Source organism: Oncorhynchus tshawytscha, linkage group LG10 (genome assembly GCF_018296145.1).
Source record: "Oncorhynchus tshawytscha isolate Ot180627B linkage group LG10, Otsh_v2.0, whole genome shotgun sequence".
Lineage (NCBI taxonomy): Eukaryota > Metazoa > Chordata > Actinopteri > Salmoniformes > Salmonidae > Oncorhynchus > Oncorhynchus tshawytscha.
The window spans coordinates 49142066-49167421 of NC_056438.1; the positions used below are offsets into that span (position 1 = coordinate 49142066).

Sequence of the window (25356 nt, forward strand, 5' to 3'; positions counted from 1 at the left end):
ATAATGGTTGTTTTTCATGGTTCGGGCTAGGCTCCTTAGTTCCAGTGAAGGGAAATCTTAATGCTACAGTATACAATTACATTCTAGACGATGGCCCTTTCCTGTTTCAGCATGACAATGCCCCCGTGCACAAAGCGAGGTCCATACAGAAATGGTTTGTTGAGATCGATGTGAAGAGCTTGACTGGCCTGCACAGAGCTCTGACCTCAGCCCCATCGAACACCTTTGGGATGAATTGGAATGCCGACTGTGAGCAAGACTTAATCACCCAACATCAGTGCCCAACCTCCCTAATGCTCTTGTGGCTGAATGGAAGCAAGTCCCCGCAGCAATGTTCCAACTAGAGGTCGACCGATTATGATTTTTCAACACCGATACCGAGGACCCCAAAAAATGCTACCGATTAATCTGACAATTTTTTTTATTTTTATTTGTAATAATGACAATTACAACAATACTGAATGAACACAGGACACGCTAGATAAACTAGTAATATCATCAACCATGTGTAGTTAACTAGTGATTATGATTGATGGATTGTTTTTTATAAGATATGTTTATTAATGCTAGCTAGAAACTTACCTTGGCTTACTGCATTCGCATAACAGGCAGGCTCCTCGTGGAGTGCTATGAGAGGCAGGTGGTTAGAGCGTTGGACTAGTTAACTGTAAGGTTGCAAGATTGAATCTCCCGAGCTGACAAGGTAAAAATCTGTCGTTCTGCCCCTGAACGAGACAGTTAACCCACCGTTCCTAGGCCGTCATTGAAAATAAGAATGTGTTCTTAACTGGCTTGCCTAGTTAAATAAAGATTAAATAAAGGTGAAAAAATAAATAAAAAATCGACCAAATCGGTATCCAAAAATACCGATTTCCGATTGTTCTGAAAACTTGAAATCGGCCCTAATTAATCGGCCATTCCGATAAATCGGTCGACCTCTAGTTCCAACATCTAGTGATCTCTTCCCAGAAGAGTGGAGGCTGTTATAGCAGCAAAGGGGGGACCAACTCCATATCAATGATTTTGGAATGAGTAGGTGTCCACATATTTTAGGTCAATGTAGTGTATTTGAGAGACAACAACTGCTCATTGTGCAAATGTCTCTATATATTTAATAAACATGTTTTTTACATGTTGTCAACAATCTAAGCCAACCCTTTCTATTTTGCCATAGTTGCTCACGCATAGTTTTTGTTGCTAAACAACAAACCCATGTACCTATATATTACTACGCATTCCCAAGTGGGAATTAATGCACTCAGTAGTTAGTATAAAGACTTAGAGGTGCACTCAATTTGTAATACATGGCACACACACACACACACATGTGCACACACACATGTGCACGCACACACACTCACTTGAAGATGCAGAGTCACACATAGCAACAACGAGACGATGATGCAATTCCAGAAACTAATTTGGTGCAAATAGTATCTCTAATTGAACTGCTATGGATTATGTGAAAATAAAAGCTATTTCTTATTGCACAGAATGTGTCTGTGTCATTTGATGACCCTACTCAGAGCCTCCAGTCCACTCATTCCATTCCATTCCCATTATTAGCATGCATTAAAAACAGGTTAGAATATTACTGGAATACAAAACACCATCCTCAATCAGTAGTGAAAATCCACATTTTTCTCTGTGTAATTGTGTATCAGTCCTGCACCACCAAGGGTATTTGCATTAGGAGTGAGATGCATACTGGGTGAAGTTATAAAATGTGCTTTTTTCTTCCAAAAAGTAGTTGGATAACAACATCCAGAGCCATATACACTACATGACCAAAGGTATGTGGACACCTGCTCGTCGAACATCTCATTCCAAAATCATGGGCATTAATATGGAGTTCTTCCCCCCTTTGCTGATATAACAGCCTCTACTCTTCTGAGAAGGCTTTCCACTAGATGTTGGAACATTGCTGCGAGGACTTGCTTCCTTTCAGCCACAAGAGCATTAGTGATGTCGGGCACTGATGTTGGGCGATTAGGCCTGGCACGCAGTCTGTGTTGCAATTCATCCCAAAGGTGTTCGATGGGGTTGAGGTCAGGGCTCTGTGCAGGCCAGTTCTTCCACACCGATTTCTGTATGGACCTAGCATTGTTACAGGGGCATTGTCATGCTGAAACAGGAAAGGGCCTTACCACAAAGTTGGAAAGCACAGAATCGTCTAGAATGTCATTGTATGCTGTAGCGTTAAGATTTCCCTTCACTGGAACTAAGGGGCTCGAACCATGAAAAACAGCCCCAGACCATTATTCCTCCTCCGCCAAACGTTACAGTTGGCACTATGCATTGGGGCAGATAGCGTTCTCCTGGCATCCGCCAAACCCAGATTCGCCTGTCGGACTGCCAAATGGTGAAGCGTGATTCATCACTCCAGAGAATGCGTTTCCAAATCAAATCAAATCAAATGTTATTTGTCACATACACATGGTTAGCAGATGTTAATGCGAGTGTAGCGAAATGCTTGTGCTTCTAGTTCCGACAATGCAGTAATAACCAACAAGTAATCTAACTAACAATTCCAAAACTACTGTCTTATACACAGTGTAAGGGGATAAAGAATATGTACATAAGGATATATGAATGAGTGATGGTACAGAGCAGCATAGGCAAGATACAGTAGATGGTATCGAGTACAGTATATACATATGAGATGAGTATGTAAACAAAGTGGCATAGTTAAAGTGGCTAGTGATACATGTATTACATAAGGATACAGTCGATGATATAGAGTACAGTATATACGTATGCATATGAGATGAATAATGTAGGGTAAGTAACATTATATAAGGTAGCATTGTTTAAAGTGGCTAGTGATATATTTACATCATTTCCCATCAATTCCCATTATTAAAGTGGCTGGAGTTGAGTCAGTGTCAGTGTGTTGGCAGCAGCCACTCAATGTTAGTGGTGGCTGTTTAACAGTCTGATGGCCTTGAGATAGAAGCTGTTTTTCAGTTTCTCGGTCCCAGCTTTGATGCACCTGTACTGACCTCGCCTTCTGGATGATAGCGGGGTGAACAGGCAGTGGCTCGGGTGGTTGATGTCCTTGATGATCTTTATGGCCTTCCTGTAACATCAGGTGGTGTAGGTGTCCTGGAGGGCAGGTAGTTTGCCCCCGGTGATGCGTTGTGCAGACCTCACTACCCTCTGGAGAGCCTTACGGTTGAGGGCGGAGCAGCTGCCGTACCAGGCGGTGATACAGCCCGCCAGGATGCTCTCGATTGTGCATCTGTAGAAGTTTGTGAGTGCTTTTGGTGACAAGCCGAATTTCTTCAGCCTCCTGAGGTTGAAGAGGCGCTGCTGCGCCTTCTTCACGATGCTGTCTGTGTGAGTGGACCAATTCAGTTTGTCTGTGATGTGTATGCCGAGGAACTTAAAACTTGCTACCCTCTCCACTACTGTTCCATCGATGTGGATAGGGGGTGTTCCCTCTGCTGTTTCCTGAAGTCCACAATCATCTCCTTAGTTTTGTTGACGTTGAGTGTGAGGTTATTTTCCTGACACCACACTCCGAGGGCCCTCACCTCCTCCCTGTAGGCCGTCTCGTCGTTGTTGGTAATCAAGCCTACCACAGTTGTGTCTTCCGCAAACTTGATGATTGAGTTGGAGGCGTGCGTGGCCACGCAGTCGTGGGTGAACAGGGAGTACAGGAGAGGGCTCAGAACGCACCCTTGTGGGGCCCCAGTGTTGAGGATCAGCGGGGAGGAGATGTTGTTGCCTACCCTCACCACCTGGGGGCGGCCCGTCAGGAAGTCCAGTACCCAGTTGCACAGGGCGGGGTCGAGACCCAGGGTCTCGAGCTTGATGACGAGCTTGGAGGGTACTATGGTGTTGAATGCCGAGCTGTAGTCAATGAACAGCATTCTCACATAGGTATTCCTCTTGTCCAGATGGGTTAGGGCAGTGTGCAGTGTGGTTGAGATTGCATCGTCTGTGGACCTATTTGGGCGGTAAGCAAATTGGAGTGGGTCTAGGGTGTCAGGTAGGGTGGAGGTGATATGGTCCTTGACTAGTCTCTCAAAGCACTTCATGATGACGGAAGTGAGTGCTACGGGCGGTAGTCGTTTAGCTCCGTTACCTTAGCTTTCTTGGGAACAGGAACAATGGTGGCCCTCTTGAAGCATGTGGGAACAGCAGACTGGTATAGGGATTGATTGAATATGTCCGTAAACACACTGGCCAGCTGGTCTGCGCATGCTCTGAGGGCGCGGCTGGGGATGCCGTCTGGGCCTGCAGCCTTGCGAGGGTTAACACGTTTAAATGTCTTACTCACTGGTTGCGCAATCGATATGCTGATAAAATTTAGGGAGTCTTGTTTTCAGATTAGCCTTGTTAAAATCCCCAGCTACAATGAATGCAGCCTCCGGATAAATGGTTTCCAGTTTGCAAAGAGTTAAATAAAGTTCGTTCAGAGCCATCGATGTGTCTGCTTGGGGGGGGATATATACGGCTGTGATTATAATCGAAGATAATTCTCTTGGTAGATAATGCGGTCTACATTTGATTGTGAGGAATTCTAAATCAGGTGAACAGAAGGATTTGAGTTCCTGTATGTTTCTTTCATCACACCATGTCACGCTAGCCATAAGGCATACGCCCCCGCCCCTCTTCTTACCAGAAAGATGTTTGTTTCTGTCGGCGCGATGCGTGGAGAAACCCGTTGGCTGCACCGCCTCGGATAGCGTCTCTCCAGTGAGCCATGTTTCCGTGAAGCAAAGAACGTTACAGTCTCTGATGTCCCTCTGGAATGCTACCCTTGCTCGGATTTCATCAACCTTGTTGTCAAGAGACTGGACATTGGCAAGAAGAATGCTAGGGAGTGGTGCACGGTGTGCCCGTCTCCGGAGTCTGACCAGAAGACCGCCTCGTTTCCCTCTTTTTCGGAGTCGTTTTTTTGGGTCGCTGCATGGGATCCACTCCGTTGTCCTGTTTGTAAGGCAGAACACAGGATCCGCGTCGCGAAAAACATATTCTTGGTCGTACTGATGGTGAGTTGACGCTGATCCACAGTCCAATGGCGGTGACCTCTACACAACTCCAGCCGACACTTGGGCTTGTGCATGGTGATGTTAGGCTTGTGTACGGCTGCTCTGTCATGGAAACCCATTTCATGAAGCCCCCTGACGAACAGCTCCTGTGCTGACATTGCTTCCAAACAGAATCCACTAAGTTGAAGGGGTGTCCACATACTTTTGTGTATATATATATATCGTGCATTTAGACATATTTACATATATGGCTCTGGCATCACCCATATAAACCGGAACCACAAAGCAGCATAGAGTATTGCACCTTCTCTGACACGGTCCATTCTCAAACAGCCCTGACCTTTAGAGCCATGAGTCCAGTAGTACACTGGGGAGCTACATCTGGTAATATAACAGTCAACACTAAGGTCACCTAGAATATTAACAATATACAGTGCTGTTCATTTTAGCACAGACTGTGACTCACCCCTGAAACTGACAGCTACTCTCTCTTCTGCTCCACAACACCTATTACATAACAGAAATCTGAAAGTCAAATCATACCCACAGTACAGTATGCAAACGCGTAGACATTCCCGTGCACTCACACAGGCACATACAACACTTGCGTGCACGCACGCACGCACGCACGCACGCACGCACGCACACACACACACACACACACACACACACACACACACACAACACACACACACCACACACACACAAACACACACACCCTTCCCTGACACACACACAAGTGCAGGGGGTTGGTGGAGTCCTGGTAAGTCTGCCAGGGAGCTCCGGCAGTCAGCTCAGTAAGGCCCAGCAGCCCAGGACAGCCTGCCCCCCTGGGGTGCCTGGTTCCTGGGTATCCTCCATGCTCCGCCTGCTTCCTCTGATCCGCCCCTGGGGAGATCTCCCTCCCCAGTCAGCTCCCATATGCCCACTGTCTCCTCCTCTTGACTTTGTGATGGCTTCTCTCTGGAGTTAACCGTCACAGTCATGTCCAACTGTAGCCGAACATTTTCCTGTGGAAAATAACATTTCCCCCCCTTTGACTTTCCCCCCTCCCTGTCTCCCCTGTCACTCTGCAGCATAATAGCACTGTAATAACTTAGGATTGCACCATAAACAAAAGTTGCTCACTTTCTCATTGAGTTTAGTTATAACTTGTCCGTCACAGTGAAATAAGTCATTTTACTCAAATAACTATGAGAGACTTCAGACAAAAATAAAGAAACAGGACCAGATTCAGTCAGGACGCAGCCATCACAGAGGTGTGTATAATCAACAGCCGGTGCCGTAAACATATCCCTACTGAAAGTATTATGGTGACCAGCTGCTTAGCAACAGATGACAGTGTCTGCAAGAGAGCGACCTGCGTGGCTGACGGTCGTCTGTGTGTTCTTGTCAACTCACTGTGGCATCCCATACAGAGTCCCGTCCTCTGTCTGAATCTCAATTTTCCACACGGTAAAACACTTTCACTGTTGATTAGCTTGCGCATTAGCTTCTTCACAGGCCAAGCAAACGCGCACGATTACTAAGAACTGCACAGACACACACGCACACACGTACAGATGCACACACGTACAGATGCACCCACCCACATGCACGGATGCCCACACAGGTACGTATGCACACACGCACACACACACACGTTACGAATAACTGCACTCACACACTAACAAAAAGTTCCCTCCTTTACGATCCAAATTAATTTCACTCAATTACACAGAGACATGCAAACACCAGCATCAGTCAACATGTCCTATCTCCACTCCACTCAAACAACCACACATTCCTCCAAACCACATTCACGACTAATACAACTTGAAACTTGAAACACCAAAAAAAGGACTCAACTATAGACAAACAAATATAGTTAATTCTCTCAATAAAACCATATGAAAGGGAGATCATCTCCTTCCTGGGTTTGCCTACACACACAGACCTTTAATCCACCTCGCTAAATCTGTCCAGAATCCCTGTGAAATCCAGCAAACAAGACAGCTAATGGCGTGTGCAGAGTGTTAATGGAGTCAACGCTGAGCTTGACACTCCCAATTAGTATCTGAACGCCAGTGGGAATTGTCATTTCAAAGATCCTCACAGCAGGGGGAGAATCTGGAGCCCACTCCCCGACATAACTGATTTGGAATTTCTTAGATTCTTACAGTAGCCAAGGACAAAGATAAGATGGAAAATGTTGCTCGCGGCAGTGCAAGTCTACGAAGATGACCTTCATTTCTCATCATATTAACTCATTTGACATCAGAAGATAAAGAGATTTGAGGGAACGCGTGTGTGCATTTACAGTATGCACAAACATACACACCACGGAAGATAGACAGCATGGTATATACTTCAACTGTCACTCCCACAAGCACCAAGTTCTCCTCAAGCACCAAGTCTCACAAAATTAGACAAAAACTCAAAAAAGACCAGCTCATTCCCTAGTCTAGTCTACACAAAGCTAACCCAAGTTTCAACCTTCTCAGCAGTGCCTCTACCATCCATTGCACTTGTGTTTACCTCGCAGTGAGATAAAGTACCTCCTAGTTACTCTCCAAAGGGAAGTTTATCAAACAGACGGTTGTTTGAAACAGATTGTTGTTTACTCTGAGTCAATCCTACAGGGAGTCTTCCAGCATGTACACAAGATGATGAAGCAGTCACAGCGGTCCAGTCCAGAACGACAAAAGCATCCAACTACGAAGCAAACACAACAATTCAGCTATAAATTAAAGACTGTTGTTGAGGACCTTTAAAGAGAAGATGTGAACCATGGGAAAGTTCAGTCTTACACTCTGCTGATTTGTGTCAAATGACACCCATTTCCCCATACAGAGCACTATATTTTCCAAAATAGAGTAGAGGAATAGTCATTTGAGGACACTACCATTTTCTATGTAATTTTGCATGGACATTGCATATTATAGAGTTACTGTAGCTATTCAGCTCATGCATATTCCCTGTGTAGATGAGCTGAGTCATTTCTAACTCCCAGATACAGTCCCGTCCCTGGTGACCATGTCAATGAGCCCAGAGGGGACAGAGACAGTAGGAGACAAACCCCGACAACAGAGAGCATCCTCAGTGAGGGCCTCCAAATTACACCTCTCAGAGAGACAAGTCAAGTATACAGTGTAATGGGAAAAATAGCAATAAAGCAAATTGCTTCAGCAACAGCTCACATCCATTTTGATGAATAGTGGTAATGTATTTAGGGACCAGAATTGTTTGGAGGCTATTGGTTTGGTGTTGTCCATACTGTGTGTGTGTGTGTGTGTGTGTGTGTGTGTGTGTGTGTGTGTGTGTGTGTGTGTGTGTGTGTGTGTGTGTGTGTGTGTGTGTGTGTACTGATGTTTATTTGCTGGCCTTATCTGTCCTCAAACACAGTGAACGGGCTGCTTTCCCGGTCTGTCACCCAGAGATAATCCTGCCCGTCCTGTCCTACTCCCTCCTCCGGCAGTCACATAATCTGGGAGAAGGTGTCTCACTCACTCACTCACACACACACACATGCACACATACAGCCCAAACCCTTAACACACAACCCTTCTTCACAAACCATACCTCCGAATACTTTCCCACCTCCTGTACTAAAAATGATGTTCCAAAGATGATCCCTTGCTGCCCCACATCCAAATACACATATCCGACCTACACCATCACTCACTCCCTTCCTGTGCAAATCATCATACTCTTCCTGCTCTGCTCTCTCAGTATGTCTGAATAGCCTGGGTGTCTGACTGTCTGTAGCCACATCATTGCCTTCCCATTGACAAAGCCAACCATGCGTGGCAAAGCCCCAAAAAGTGGGCTGAGGCACAAACAGACTGGTACCGGACTACTGAGACTTGTGTCTGAAGACATGAGACACTATTAGGAGTGGAGCTGACAAGAGTGGAGCAAGAGACTTAAACGATGCTGACAAAGCACTTTTTAGGTTTTAGGAAGTTTTTGGGAGTGAGATAGCTTTTACCTGGGGGCTCGGTAAATCCCTTTGGTTTAGGGAGTGAGGATGAACGGTACAGATTTTATCTCGGTTTTCACAGGGAGTAACAGCTTGCAGCCCTTTATCAATCTGATGATAAAAATCCTATTAGTACAACCAATTACTGAATAGTCTACACGTCATACTGATATGCCCTGATCGATTCATTACCACACAGTCAATAACATACTTCAGTTAGAGGTCTGTTATCTTGGTATTGTCTGCTATAATCGCATAGAGCTTCATTCCCGACAGATACCTCACAAGGTAAAGACAAATAAATGTGTAACGACAACCGACAACCGTCACTTGACAGTTGTAAAAGAAAAGAGGGCACCAATCGACAATGCAAACAAACCAATGTATATTGTACAGTTATATTCACAAGGACAAGTGGTTTGGGTCCGGTTTATATTCCATAAACCATTTCCTATTCCCGTGAGTTGACACATTTTCTCAAGATGACTTCCACCTATTTGAGGTTATTATGGTAGCGATGGATCATCCTTTACTCCACAGACATTTCAAAAAGGTGTGGAACAGAAAATCTATTATTGATGTCACCACATTAAAATTTCAATCTCAAGTCCTAAATTTGTAACACTAAATAATTCAAGAATTTTATGCTAGCCCAGGGGTGTCAAACTCATTTTGGCCCAGGGGCCTCATTCAGTTTTTAACGAGGTCCGGAGGGCCGCACTGAAAATTAGTTACATTACCTGGCCGTCAAAATTTGCTCAAAAATAGTTTGGGGAATTTTCTATGCTCCCTGACTGTCTAGCTTCCACTTTGGCGATTATTAGCGAGCTAGAAACAGTCAAGAAACTAGGTCCATTATCATTTCTATCCAGTTTCAATTTGGTTTTAGTCATTTTAAAGTATATTGAGTTTGTTTCTCCCACCCAAAGAAAAAATAAAATCATAATAATGTTTTAATCAAACCACCCGTGGACCGGATTTAACCCGGGCCATATGTTTGACAAATTGACACCCCTGCTCTATCCTCACCTAAAATAGGTGTTTAATGAAAAGTTTACAAGCACAATACTGCCCCACATCCAAATACACATATCCGACCTTACTTGAGTCATGTTACTTGTGGCAAAATCATCCAAAATGATTTATGAGGGGAGTGAACACAACCTTGCAGTGCCATACATGAATAACCAAGAGTGTTCAGAGCAGAGGCTTCCCAAGCCTCAACATAGCCTGATCCCAGATCTTTTTGGCACTGTTTGCCATGATAAGGACCATAGGAGTTGACAGGATGGCACAAACAGATCTGGGACCATGGCTAGCTGCAGGACACTGAATTTGAACAGCTTTTCCTGGTACGCTGGCTGATAGCCCATAGGGAAACAGAATCTGTGCCTCACAGCTTTTGAGTTTAATGTTCGAGGTTGTCTTTAAAAAACACTGCTGGAATGATGCAAAGCCTGCACACAAACAGCAGTCATATTACAGCTACTGTAACACAGTACTAGGGCAGTTGATATGGTCTGCAAAAGTGTATATTTGTATGAATTTGTTTGGCCTTTTAGTTGGTTTTTAATGTATTTAGTATATCTTCTCTTGCAATATGCAGCGTCCTCCTGGAATTGAGCCTTTATTTTTAAACAAATGTTTCTGTTCAGAAAATTTCTCATGGGTCATAGTTATCTTCATTTCACACTGCCAATCAGTGGTGTAAAGTACTTAAGTAAAAATACTTTAAAGTACTAGTTAAGCATTTTTGGGGGGGTATGTGTACTTTACTATTTATACTTTTGGCAACTTTTACTTTTACTTCACTACATTCCCGAAAGAAAAGAATGCACTTTTTACTCCATACATTTTCCCTGACAAAAGTACTTATTACATTTTTACAGGAAAATTGTCCAATTCACACACTTATCAACAGAACATCCCTGGTCATCCCTACTGCATCTGATCAGGCAGGCTCACTAAACACAAATGCTTTGTTTGTAAATTATGTCTGAGTGTTTGAGTGTGCCCCTGGCTAGTCTTCAATAGAAGGAGAAAAAAAGTTGTGCTGTCTGGTTTGCTTAATATAAGGAATTTTTAAATTTTCATACTTTTACTTTTACTTTTGATACTTAAGTAAATTTAAGCAATTACATTTTTCTTTTGATAGTTAAGTATTTTTAAAACCAAATAATTTTAGACTTTTACACAAGTATTATTTTACTGGGTGACTTTTACTTAAGGTATCGTTACTTTTACTCAAGTATGACAATTTAGTACTTTTTCCACCACTGCTGCTAATCAGCAAATAGAAGGAAAAAAGTTAGAGAAACATTATGTTAGAGAAAAACTGTAAGAAGATTGAAGCGAGACATTCACGTGGAAGCAAAAGCATACAGCAAAAACATGTTCAGAGGAAATGGGCCCCTTTAAAAATCATAAGGAGCCACACAGCTACCGTATACAGCAGCACCCATTCGGAGGACTGTCAAACTGTGTAGACACACACACAAACACCGTTCCCAGGCAGCTCGAGGGAGGTAACCAACAGATTAGAACCACATCTCTGGATCAGAAGGACGCAGCAGAGACAACACGGGGAACCTGCTTCATTATTCATAAGCCTTAGTACAGAGGAAAGAAACTTCTCCAACTACAAAGGCACACTAGCCCACTCTCTGCCTCTGGCCCTACACTGTAGCCACCTAGGAAGTGAGACACAAGCCAGTGATGTCTGTCCTTGGGAGTTTTAGTGTAACCAACCAGATACTAAACCCTGGTATCTGTGCAACTTGAGACTGTGTTAGCTCGCTGAACTAAAGCTTTGACACTGGGAGGATTCAGGTCTCAGGCAAGGTTAGCTAAAACTTAAAAGGCAAGAGCCATGTTTTGGAAATGGAAAACTGCCGAAATCACTGTCAGCGAACAGCTTGACTTTGACTCAGTAAGAGTAGCAGTGCTTAACACTCCATGTAAATGTGTGAAAATGACTTAAGGCGCATTATTCACTAATTTTAATAGCATCGTACATCCTAGTACTCATTCACACATCCCATACCAGCACTGCTTCAATGCCTCCAACAATGGATTGTTCAAGTGAGAGAAAATCCTTTCTCCACTCTGCTTAGGAATAAGGCATTCAGGCCAGTGAACATAATACTGGTTTATACTGGTCTGGTGCACATCCAACCCTCTCATTCAAATGGCAGACTACACACATGCATACCTGACAATAGTTGACAGATGTCAGATTCTCTTCACTGAGCACAATCATATTGCATTCCAAAACAGTGCACGTTCCTGTATCCAGCTGGCACTCCAGTACCAATCTACTTTGTCACAGAGAGCAAGGTATTCCGCAGTGCAGAGAGAAATATCCTGAAGCTATGTCTCAGAGAAAAAGGCAATGACAATTATGAACAACACAGCAACAATATCAGCCTGGTCTCATACACTAGGCGTAACATAGTAAATGAAAATCCATGATTCTAAAATGAGTATGATAAGTTACGTTTGGTATGATTACATAAGACAGAAGGTTACTTAAAGCAAAAACTAAAGGTGGATTGTTGGTTGGGGTGGTTGATCGGGATGGATGGGTAGGCATATAATGCAAATGTCCAACAACCCAAAGGTTGCATGTTACTACTTACTACCGTTTAGCTACATTGTATCTACACTGAAAACAAATATAAACGCAACATACAAAATTTAAAGATTTGACTAAGTTATAGTTCATATTTCTTAAATCATTCAATTTAAATAAATTCATTAGGCCCTAATTTACAAGCATTTCACTACACCTGCAATAGCATCTGCTAAATATTTGTATGCGACCAATAAAATGTGATTTGATCTATGGATTTCACAAGACTGGGAATACAGATATGCATCTGTTGGTCACACATACCTTAAAAAAAGGTAAGGGCATGGATCAGAAAACCACTAATTGTCCGATGTGACCACCATTGGCTTCATGCAGTGTGACATCTCCTTCGCATAGATTTGATCTGGCTGGTGATTGTAGCCTGTGGAATGTTGTTCCACTACTCTTCAATGGACATTGTGAAGTTGCTCGATATTGGCGGGAAATAGAAGACTGTCATACACGTTGATCCAGAGCATCCCAAACATGCTCAATGGGTGACATGTCTGGTGAGTATGCAGGCCAGAAGAACTGGGACATTTTCAGCTTGCAGGAATTGTGAATAGACCCTTGCGACATGGGGTTGTGCATTATCATGCTGAAACATGAGTTGATGGCGGCAGATGAATGGCACGACAATGGGCCTCAGGATTTCGTCACGGTATAACTGTGCATTCAAATTGCCATCGATAAAATGCAATTGTGTTCATTGTTTGTAGCTTATGCCTGCCCATACCATAACCCCACCGCCACCATGGGGCATTCTGTTCACAAGTTGACATCAGCAAACCGCTCGCCCACGACGCCATACACGCTGTCAGCCATCGGAACGGTACAGTTGAAACAGGGATTATTTTGTGGAGAGCACATTGAAGGTGAGTATTTGCATACGGATTTCGGTAACGATGCAGAACTGCAGTCAAGTCAAGACCCTGGTGAGGATGATGAGCATGCAGATGACAGTTTGTGCAGAATTTATTTGGTTGTTTCATAAACTGTCCGGATAGCTAGTTTCTGACAATCATTCAGGTGAAGATGCCGGACATGAAAGTCCTGAGCTGGCATGGTTTCATGTGGTCTGCGGTTGTGACGCCGATTGGACGTACTGCCATGGTATGGTAGAGAAATTAACATTCAATTATCTGACAACAGCTCTGGTGGACATTCCTGCAGTCAGCATGTCAATAGCGCGGCCCCTCAAAACTTGAGACATCTGTGGCATTGTGTTGTGTGACAAAATTGCACATTTTTGAGTGACCTTTTATTGTCCCAGCACGAGGTGCACCTGTGTAATGACCATGCTGTTGAATCAGCTTCTTGGTATGCCACACCTGTCAGGTGGATGGATTACCGCGACAAAGGAGAAATGCTCACTAACAGGGATCTACATAAATTTGTGCACAAAATTCTAGAGACATTCTTGAGAGCTTTTTGTGTGTATGGAAAATGTCTGGGATCTTTTATTTCAGCTCATGAAACATGGGCCCAACACATAATATTTTTGTTCAGTGCACTTAGCATGTTTGCTAACCCTTCCCCTAACCCTACACTTAATATAACCTAGCTCCTAAACCTAACCTTAATTTTAACCCTAACCTAGCTAATGCTAGCCACCTAGCTAGCGTTAGCTAATGTTAATCACAACAAATAGGAATTCGTAACATACACTCGCCGGCCAGTTTATTAGGTACACCCATCTAGTACCGGGTCAGACCCCCCTTTGCCTGCAGAACAGCCTGAATTCTTCGGACATGGATTCTACAAATTGGAAATATTCCACAGGGACGTTGGTCCATGCTAATGCAATGGCATTACACAGTTCCTGCAGATTGGCCACCAGCCTGCACCGTTGTCGACAGGCAGGATGGGGCCATGGACTCACACTGCTTACGCAACAGGAATCGGGATTCGTTGGACCAGGCAATATTTTTTTCCCTCCACACTTGTCCATTGTTGGTGATTGGGTGCCCACTGGAGCCGCTTTTTCTTGTTTTTAACTGATAGGAGTAAAGCCTGGTGTGGTCGTCTGCTGCAATAGCCTATATGTGACAAGGATCAGCGAGTTGTGCATTCCGAGATGTTGTTCTGCACACCACTGTTGTACTGCTCCGTTATTTGTCTGTTTGTGGCCCGCCTGTTAGCATGATTCTTGCCATTCTCCTACAACCTCTCTCATCAACAAGCTGTTTTCGCCCACAGAACTGCCGCTGACTGGATGTTTGTTTTTTTGTCGCACCATTCTCGGGAAACCCTAGACACTGTCTTGCGTGAAAGGCCCAGGCGGGCGGTCGTTTCTGAGATACTTCTGATCCAGCGTGCCTGGCACCGATGATCATTCCACACTCAAAGTCGCTTAAATCACTCATTTTGCCAATTCTTCTAATGTTCTTTTGAACGGTAACTGAATGTCTCGATGTAGGAGCAATCCATTTTCGTGAACCGGGTGGTGTATCTAATAAACTGGCCTTTCCTTTCCTTTTCCTAATTTGTAACTTATCATATGAATTGTAATTCATAACATATCACAATAAATGCATGATGGACACCCACAAATTAATACATAACATACCATATGTAACATATCGTACTAATTTGAGTGTCCTGGACTTTCGTTTACTATGTTACACCTATCTCTGAATCCAGGTTGACAATATAGGCTACAATAGCAGCTTAATGACCTTGAAAACCATAAGTTACCTAAGAATGGTGTTTGTGAAAAGCTTCAGAAAATGTATAGGGTCATTTAAATGTGGAATATAAACGAAAACCTTTCTTTCATCATCTTCAAATGCTCTGCACACTTGCCTGAGTATAGATTGTTTCTGTTTTGTGCACAAGTTTCAGTGAGCAAAGGCCAACAATGCAAGGATGTGAGTCATCTAGTATAAACTCAAATATAGACTATAGCCTATAAAAGTAGCCTAAAGAATGATGAAGTGTTACATTCAGAGAGTTCGGTTATAGTTCACCGTCAGATGAGGCTGCAGTAGCCTACAGTTGGATCGTCACTAGTTAGCACAGCCACAAAGTAATAATTATGGTTTAACCCCGTCATTTTCTACAATTTATCTTATTACATTTTTATTTTAAACTTAACCCTAACCACACTGCTAACCTTGTGCCTAACCCTAAAAAGCGAGTTTGACTTTGTGGCTGTGTTGTCTAGTGGAAACCCTACAGTTGCCATCCTCCATATCTTCGGCGCCGAGATGTGCCCTGTGCGCGAGCAGCACATGATGCCCTTACTAACAACAAAGTTGCATCCCCGACGATATTCAGGCCAGCGGCTCGTAACATTGGTTAACCTCCGGGCTTCAAATCGAAAAACATACCAAAATAGCAAAGCCAGTTGATGCCAAGTTGAGGATTTCACGCAGGGCTGCTGTTATGTTATAGCTTTAGCATTATTAATGACAGAGACAAACATGTCCTAATCAATGTATTTCGATGTAATAGGGTAGGGTTTCATATGAATGTTACTTGCGCTCATGGAGGCACAAGAACATGCTCAATAATCAGTGGTCAAAATAATACCATAAGGAACCTGAGACAAAAATACGACTTAAAATCCCTTTCCCTGTTGCTTTGACAATATTTTGAGAACTCAATTTCACCTCATGCCCGATATCCTAAATATAATGTGCCGGTAGGTAGGCTGATGGTCCAATTTTTGACCCATGCTACATGCGCAATGAACGTGCCATATTCAATAACAGACCCCATCACTGTGAAACACTTGACTTAAATTAGGCTAGGCTACTCACCGTAATAAGGGGAAGGGACGTCCGATTTTCTTGCCATTTCACTTTGAACGATGGAATTGTCTAATGTGTAGAGGTTCGATGGCATGGATGTGAATGAACAGTCGCGTATTTGGCTCCAAGTTTATAGGATTCCTCCTCTCTCCCAGCGTTTCCCTAGAGATGCAAGGACGCAGCTCAGCGTCAGCACTGTTTATAGCACGGAGCGTCATCAAGAGAGGGGATGTATGTGAATAGCGCACCTTAGTGGAGGCATGTGCCTTTGTGTGCCCAATAGGCTACTGTTATGATAAAATGTGTCTGCTGTACTTTTTACTTGCGTATTTTTTTATTGGGTTATTGAGATGGGTGTATGGGATACTGTTGTTGTTGTGTGACAGACAGATATTAATATTGTAAGAAATTACATTCTGTGAAATACATTTTTTTTAAATGGATACCAGACTAGAATTTAGTTTCAAATCAAAATCAAATATATATATTTTTGTCACATACATGTGTTTAGCAGATGCTATTGCGGGTGTAGCGGAATGCTTGTGTTTTTAGCTCCAACAGTGCCGTAATATCTAACAAGTAATATCTAACAATATCACAACAATAGACACAATACACACACATCTAAATTAAAGGAATGGAATTAAGAATATATAAATATTTGACGAGCAAAGTCAGAGCGGCATAGAAACAGTAGAATAGGATAGAATACAGTATATACATATGAGATGAGTAATGCAAAATATGTAAACATTATTAAGTGACTAGTGTTCCATTTTTAAAGTGGCCAGTGATTTCAAGTCTATGTATATAGGGTACCATGGCTATTTAACAGTCTGATGGCTGTTTTCAGTCTCTTGGTCCCAGCTTTGATGCACCTGTACAGACCTTGCCTTCTAGATGATAGCAGGGCCCGGGTGGTTGTTGTTCTTGATGATCTTTTTGCCTTCCTGTGACATCGGGGGCTGTAGGTGTCCTGGAGGGCAGGTAAGCCCCCTGTGATGCTTTGGGCAGACCGCATCACCCTCTGGAGAGCCCTACGGTTGTGGACGGTGCAGTTGCTGTACCAGGCGGTGATACATCCCAACAGGATGCTCTCAATAGTCCATCTGTAAATGTTTGAGAGTGCAAGGACAGACGCTGGGAGACAAGAAGCAAGTACAGAGACGTTTTGCAAGCAACACTGAAGCATGCATGAGAGCACCAGCTGTTCCGGATGACTGTGTGATCACGCTTTCGTAGGCGATGTGAGCAAGACATTTAAACAGGTCAAAATTCACAAGGACGCAGGGCCTGAAGGATTACTGGGGCATGTACGCAAAGCATGCGCAGACCAACTGGCAAGTGTCTTCACTGACATTTTCAACCTCTCCCTGGCCAAATCTGTAATACCTACATGTTTCAAGCAGACCACCATAATCCCTGTGCCCAAGAATGCAAAGGTAAACTGCCTAAATGACTACTGTCCTGTAGCACTCACGTCAGTAGCCATGAAGTGTTTTGAAAGGCTGGTCATGGCTCACATGAACACCATCATCCCGGAAATCCTAGACCCACTCCAATTTGCATACCGCCCCAACAGATCCACAGATGATGCAATCTCAATCGCACTCCACACTACCCTTTCCCACCAGGGAACACCTATGTGAGAATGCTGTTCATTGACTACAGCTCAGCGTTCAACACCATAGTGCCCACAAAGCTCACCAATAAGCTAAGGTCCCTGTGACTAAACACCTCCTTCTGCAACTGGATCCTGCACTTCATGACAGGCCACCCCCAGGTGGTAAGGGTAGGCAACAACACATCTGCCACTCTGATCCTCAACATCTGGGCACCTCAGGGGTGCGTGCTTAATCCCCTCCTGTACTCCCTGTTCACCCACGACTGTGTGGCCAAGCACGACTCCAACACCATCATTAAGTTTGCTGACAACACAACAGTGGAAGGCTTGATCACCAACAGCGATGAGACAGCCTATAGGGAGGAGGTCAGAGACCTGGCAGTGTGGTGCCAGGACAACAACCTCTCCCTCAATGTGAGCAAGACGAGATGATCATGGACTACAGCTGAACAGGCCCCTGGTTACATCACCGGGGCTGTAGTGGAGCGGGTCGAGAGTTTCAAGTGCCTTGGCATCCACATCACCAACGAGCTGTCATGGTCCAAACATACCAAGACAGTCGTGAAGAGGGCCGCCAACACCTTTTCTCCCTCAGGAGACAGAACAGATTTTGCATGGGTCCCCAGATCCTCAAAAAGTTCTACAGCTGCATCATCGAGAGCATCCTGACTGTTTGCATCACCGCCTGGTATGGCAACTGCTCAGCATCCAACCGTAAGGCGCTACAGAGGGTAGTGCGTACTGCCCAATACATCACTGGAGCCAAGCTTCCTGCAATCCAGGACCTATATACTAGGCGGTATCAGAGGAAGGCCCAACAAATTGTCTAAAAATCTAGTCACCCAAGTCATAGACTGTTCTCTCTGCTACTGCACAGTAAGCGGTACCGGAGTGCCAAGTCTAGGTCCAAAAGGCTCCTTAACAGCTTCTACCACCAAACCATAAGACTGCTGAACAATTAATCAAATGGCCGCCCCTTTGTTTTTACAGTGCTGCTACTCGCTGTTTATTATCTATGCATAGTCACTTTACCTCTACCTACATGTGCAAATTACCTTGACTAAACTGTACGCCCGCAAATTGACTCGGTACTGGTACCCCCTGTATATAGCCTCATTATTGTTATGTAATCTTATTGTGTTACTTTTGATTTTAAAAATTACATTAGTTTGTTTTGAAAATATTTTAACTGTATTTCATGAACTGCATTGTTGGCTTTACAATTAAGTAAACATTTCACAGTAAGCCCTACATCTGTTGTATTCAGCGCATGTGACAAATACAATTTGATTTGATATGTTTTATTCCATGAGATAATATCAGTCTGTTAACATTACCTTTATGAATTATGAAGCCTTCATGTGCGTTAGGCTTTTTAAATGATACATCCTTCAACAATCTCAAAAAGTGACATTAGCTGATGAAGATAATCTAATTGAAAAAAAAATGTATAAGATCTCCTAATCCTGTGTTTATCACAGACCTTATTTTTGGTGTTTAACCCTACAAAAACTCAATTTTTCCATAGGCTTTGTTCAACGAACCATGGCTGAGTTAGTGCCTACAAAAATAAGTCATTAGTATTGATCTCTATAGCCTATTTCGGTAAATAGCCTGCCATTTGCAAAATATGTTGAACGTGTTTGCAGTCCATATTGTTGTAATTGTATATAGGCTATGGCATTTGCACTGATATGGGGGCTAGGCATACCGTAAATTGCAGTCTGGACATGGACATGCCAAACGTAGTGAATAAGCAAGATACAATTCAATATAAAAGACAGTGTATGATTCTATATCAAATTCTATAAAATTCGAAGAAAAATGAAATAATAACTTTAAATAGGCTGTCTATATACAGTTACAGGCATCATAATTGCTCCCTGTTGGAGTATAGTACAGATGAGGCAACTTCGTATAATACAGACAAGGCAATTTAGACTGTCGGGGTTTTATCTAAAATTTTCACAGGAGCTGGATAAAGATCCAATATAAAGAAATCCAATACTCACCGTTATAACTGCTCGGAAATGTAGGCTAATGTTTTATAAACATAATGAAACCCTCTTACAGGTCATATTTGCACTTCTATAGAAATAGCAGACGAAATTGTTTGCATTCGAGCCATGTAGCCTACGTTCTCACCATAAACTCATGGATGGTTTGGTTTTTAATAAAATTAATGAAAAACAATCAATCAAGCTTTTTAAACCAACATCAATATTTCTAAATAGGATCGGGTCAGAAGCATGATACACTACATGACCAAAAGTTTGTGGACACCTGCTTGTCACCCATCTCATTCCAAAATCCTGGGCATTAATATGGAGTTGCTCCCCCCTTTGATGGTTTAACAGCCTCCACTCTTCTGGGAAGATTTTCTGCGGGGGTTTGCTTCCATTCAGCCACAAGAGCATTAGTGAGGTCGGGCACTGATGTTGGGCGAGTAGGCCTGGCTCCCAGTCGGTGTTCCAATTCATCCCAAAAAGGTTCGATGGGGTTGAGGTCAGGGCTCTGTGCGGGCCAGTCAAGTTCTTACACACCGATGTCGACAAACCATTTCTGTATGGACCACACTTTGTGCATAGGAGCATTGTCATGCGGAAACAGGAAAGGGCCTTCCCAAAACTGTTGCTACAAAGTTGGAAGCACAGAATCGTCTAGAATGTCATTGTATGCTGTATTGTTTACATTTCCCTTCACTGGGACTAAGGGGCCTAGCCCGAACCAAGCTTGTGGAAACCCATTTCATGAAGATCCCAGTGAACAGTTATTGTGTTGATGTTGCTTCCAGGGGCAGTTTGGAACTCGGTCGTGAGTCTTGCAACCAAGGACAGACGATTTTCATGTGCTACATGCTTCAGCACTCGGTGGTTCCGTTCTGTGAGCTTGTGTGGCCTACCACTTCGTGGCTGAGCCGTTGTTGCTCCTGGACGTTTCCACTTCACAATAACAGCACTTACAGTTGATCTTGGCAGTACTAGCAGGGAAGAAATTTGACGAACTGACATGTTGGAAAGGTGGCATCCTATGACTGTGCCAAGTTGAAAGTCACTGATCTCTTCAGTAAGGTCATTCTACTGCCAATATTTGTGTGTGGAGATGTCATGGCTGTGTCCTCGATTTTATGGCTGTGTCCTCGTGCTCCTAGACCTTAGTGCTGCTTTTGATACCATCATACCACATTCTTTTGGAGAGATTGGAAACCCAAATTGGTCTACACGGACAAGTTCTGGCCTGGTTTAGATCTTATCTGTCGGAAAGATATCAGTTTGTCTCTGTGAATGGTTTGTCCTCTGACAAATCAACTGTAAATTTCGGTGTTCCTCAAGGTTCCGTTTTAGGACCACTATTGTTTTCACTATATATTTTACCTCTTGGGGATGTAATTCAAAAACATAATGTTAACTTTCACTGCTATGCGGATGACATACAGCTGTACATGTCAATGAAACATGGTGAAGCCCCAAAATTGCCCTCGCTAGAAGCCTGTGTTTCAGACATAAGGAAATGGATGGCTGCAAACGTTCTACTTTTAAACTCAGACAAAACAGAGATGCTTGTTCTAGGTCCCAAGAAACAAAGAGATCTTCTGTTGAATCTGACAATTAATCTTAATGGTTGTACAGTCGTCTCAAATCAAACTGTGAAGGACCTCAGCGTTACTCTGGACCCTGATCTCTCTTTTGAAGAACATATCAAGACCATTTCAAGGACAGCTTTTTTCAATCTACATAACATGACTTTCTGTCCAAAAATGATGCAGAAAAATTAATCTATGCTTTTGTCACTTCTAGGTTAGACTACTGCAATGCTCTACTTTCCGGCTACCCGGATAAAGCACTAAATAAACTTCAGTTAGTGCTAAATACGGCTGCTAGAATCCTGACTAGAACCAAACAATTTGATCATATTACTCCAGTGCTAGCCTCCCTACACTGGCTTCCTGTCAAAGCAAGGGCTGATTTCAAGGTTTTACTGCTAACCTACAAAGCATTACATGGGCTTGCTCCTATCTCTCTGATTTGGTCCTGCCGTACATACCTACACGTACGCTACGGTCACAAGATGCAGGACTCCTAATTGTCCCTAGAATTTCTAAGCAAACAGCTGGAGGCAGGGCTTTCTCCTATAAAGCTCAATTTTTATGGAACGGTCTGCATACCCATGTCAGAGACGCAAACTCGGTCTCAACCTAAGTCTTTACTGAAGACTCATCTCTTCAGTGGGTCATATGATTGAGTGTAGTCTGGCCCAATGATTTCCTAAGGCTGAGATACTTTGTCAGTTATGTTATTCCATGTTATTCCATACCAACGCTAGATGAGGCTTAATGGCAACAACACCACACGCAACTGCAATGCAACGAATTAATCTAATGAGTACAGTGAGGGAAAAAAGTATTTGATCCCCTGCTGATTTTGTACGTTTGCCCACTGACGATTAGGAAATCATTGGGGAAAGAAGTCACACTTCCAGTTTGCACTAATCCTTATTTGATTTTCTGTAATACATAAATACAGATGGTATAAAATAATACATTCTGTAACAGTTGTCTGAGGTGGAAGAAGGTGAGGACCAATGCGCAGCGTAGTAAGTGTTCATATTCTTTAATAGAACTCAGAACACTAAAATACAAAACCAACAAGAGAACGAAATGAAAACGAAACAGTTCTGTCTGGTATAGATACGAAACAGAAAATAATCACCCACAACTCAAGGGTGAAAACAGGCTGCCTAAGTATAGTTCTCAATCAGGGACAACGATTGACAGCTGCCTCTGATTGAGAACCATACCAGGCCAAACACAGAAATCCAAAATCATAGAAAAAAGAACTTCGACAACCCACCCAACTCACGCCCTGACCATACTAAAACAAAGACATAACAAAATAACTAAGGTCAGAACGTGACACATTCAATCTAAACAATGTCTTCATTGTGTTTTAATTGAAAATGAAAGTATAGTCAACAGGCTGGTAGAGGGGGGCAAGGTGGGACTGGGCCAGGCATGTCCAGGTGTAAGGCTAATTTCGGTCCAAGAGCCTCAGGCATCCGGAATGAGAGAAAGAGAAAACATTAGGGTTAGTGAGAGCATGGTGTGGTATCCCGGGAGGTCTACCCCGGGGGTTGGTGATAGAGGGGAGGTATATGCCGCGAAGTTGGCTCCCTCTGCTGGGGGTACAAGGGCTGGGCACCCCAACACGCATGGCTCCAGGTAGAGGTAATTAAGGGAAAAGTGCCAACCAGCCGTGGAGGCCTCATAAAAGGAGCACTGTGGCACACTGCGGGAGAGAACAGAGAGACTGACACAGAGCAGAAGCTGGGAAGAAGGACCAAGCCAAATCTACATGATTTCATTGTCATGTTTATTGTATTGCCTAGTAAAGTTGTGTTTGCTGACTGGAACGTCTCTGTATTAATCTCTGCACTCTCAACCCAACACCCCAAGGTTTACTACATATGGTGGAAAATGCGGGCATCTCAGAAGCTTTGGGTGTGCTGTGGGTTCGAGCCTATGGAGATTGCCATGGAGGAACTGGTGGCTCAGTTTATCCTCAGCCAGCGGAAGCAACAGGCTCTCCAGGAGCAATTACTGGAGGAGCTGCACCAACAAAACCTCAGACTGGTAGCGGAGATAGCCCAGTTGAAGGCTGGGAAGACTCAGGAGTCTGGCATAAATCAATTCCTGGTTAAGTTAATGGAGGAAGATGGCATGGACCTTCAAGAGGATGGCTCAAGCCCAAGTGGGCCAGCCTGTTAGTCCCCTATCTCTCCGGGAAGGTCCAGAAGGCCTACTTCAACTTGAAAGCTGACCAGGCCGCGAATTATGAGGGAGTCAAACGTGAGATCCTGAGCCATTATGGATTCCGCCTCGCACAACATGCACAACTGGTCCATGACTGGGCCTTTGTCTCTACCCTCTCCCCCCGTGCTCAAATGAGCAACCTGGTGCTCCTGACCAAGGGCTGCTGGCTACTGACCGACGTACTGTCCCTCTCAATAATCGATAAGGTCGTCCTGGATCGATATCCTCGGGCCACGCCATACAAGATGAAGACGGCGAGCATTCAGAACCCCCAGAGCCTGGAGGAAGGGAAAATCATCAGAAGACCCAGGACCTGCTGAAAGGGGCCCGGGCGGAGAATGGACACGGGGGTGGGGGAAGCACAGAGGCGAGGGGCTGAAGTGCTATGAGTGCGGCGAGCCGGGACACCTTGCGTGGAGCTGCCCGGCCGAGAGGAGGCCATGCCCTCCGCATCCCCCAGCTCTGGGGTAACCCGGATGGTGAGTTATGTCACCTCCTGTTTTGCACACACCAAGACGGCCCCTCCGATGGTTCCTGTACGAATCGATGGCGTTGACACCAGCGCTCTGCTGGACACTGCCAGCATGGTGACCCTGGCCCACCCGCAGTGGCTCACACGAGACAAACTGAATTGGTCCACTCACACAGACAGCATCGTGAAGAAGGCGCAGCAGCGCCTCTTCAACCTCAGGAGGCTGAAGAAATTCGGCTTGTCACCAAAAGCACTCACAAACTTCTACAGATGCACAATCGAGAGCATCCTGGCGGGCTGTATCACCGCCTGGTACGGCAACTGCTCCACCCTCAACCGTAAGGCTCTCCAGAGGGTAGTGAGGTCTGCACAACGCATCACCGGGGGCAAACTACCTGCCCTCCAGGACACCTACACCACCCGATGTTACAGGAAGGCCATAAAGGTCATCAAGGACATCAACCACCCGAGCCACTGCCTGTTCACCCCGCTATCATCCAGAAGGCGAGGTCAGTACAGGTGCATCAAAGCTGGGACCGAGAGACTGAAAAACAGCTTCTATCTCAAGGCCATCAGACTGTTAAACAGCCACCACTAACATTGAGTGGCTGCTGCCAACACACTGACACTGACACTGACTCAACTCCAGCCACTTTAATAATTGTAATTGATGGGAAATGATGTAAATATATCACTAGCCACTTTAAACAATGCTACCTTATATAATGTTACTTACCCTACATTATTCATCTCATATGCATACGTATATACTGTACTCTATATCATCGACTGCATCCTTATGTAATACATGTATCACTAGCCACTTTAACTATGCCACTTTGTTTAAGACATACTCATCTCATATGTATATACTGCAGGTGTATCTCACTGATACCATCTACTGTATCTTGCCTATGCTGCTCTGTACCATCACTCATTCATATATCCTTATGTACATATTCTTTATCCCCTTACACTGTGTATAAGACAGTAGTTTTGGAATTGTTAGTTAGATTACTTGTTGGTTATTACTGCATTGTCGGAACTAGAAGCACAAGCATTTCGCTACACTCGCATTAACATCTGCTAACCATGTGTATGTGA

The 25356-nt window shown here is 44.0% G+C and overlaps 1 protein-coding gene across 1 annotated transcript in view; it reads right to left on the reverse strand.

Moving 5' to 3' along the window:
* The window catches only part of LOC112260375 (choline transporter-like protein 5-A), a 100963-nt gene extending 84433 nt beyond the window's left edge, over positions 1-16530 (reverse strand). Inside the window, exon 1 of the mRNA XM_042328663.1 lies at positions 16357-16530. Within this exon, the coding sequence (XP_042184597.1) occupies positions 16357-16441 (85 nt within the window). The 5' untranslated portion in view covers positions 16442-16530. The remainder of the gene's footprint in view (positions 1-16356) is intronic.
* Between the last annotated feature and the right edge of the window lie 8826 nt (positions 16531-25356).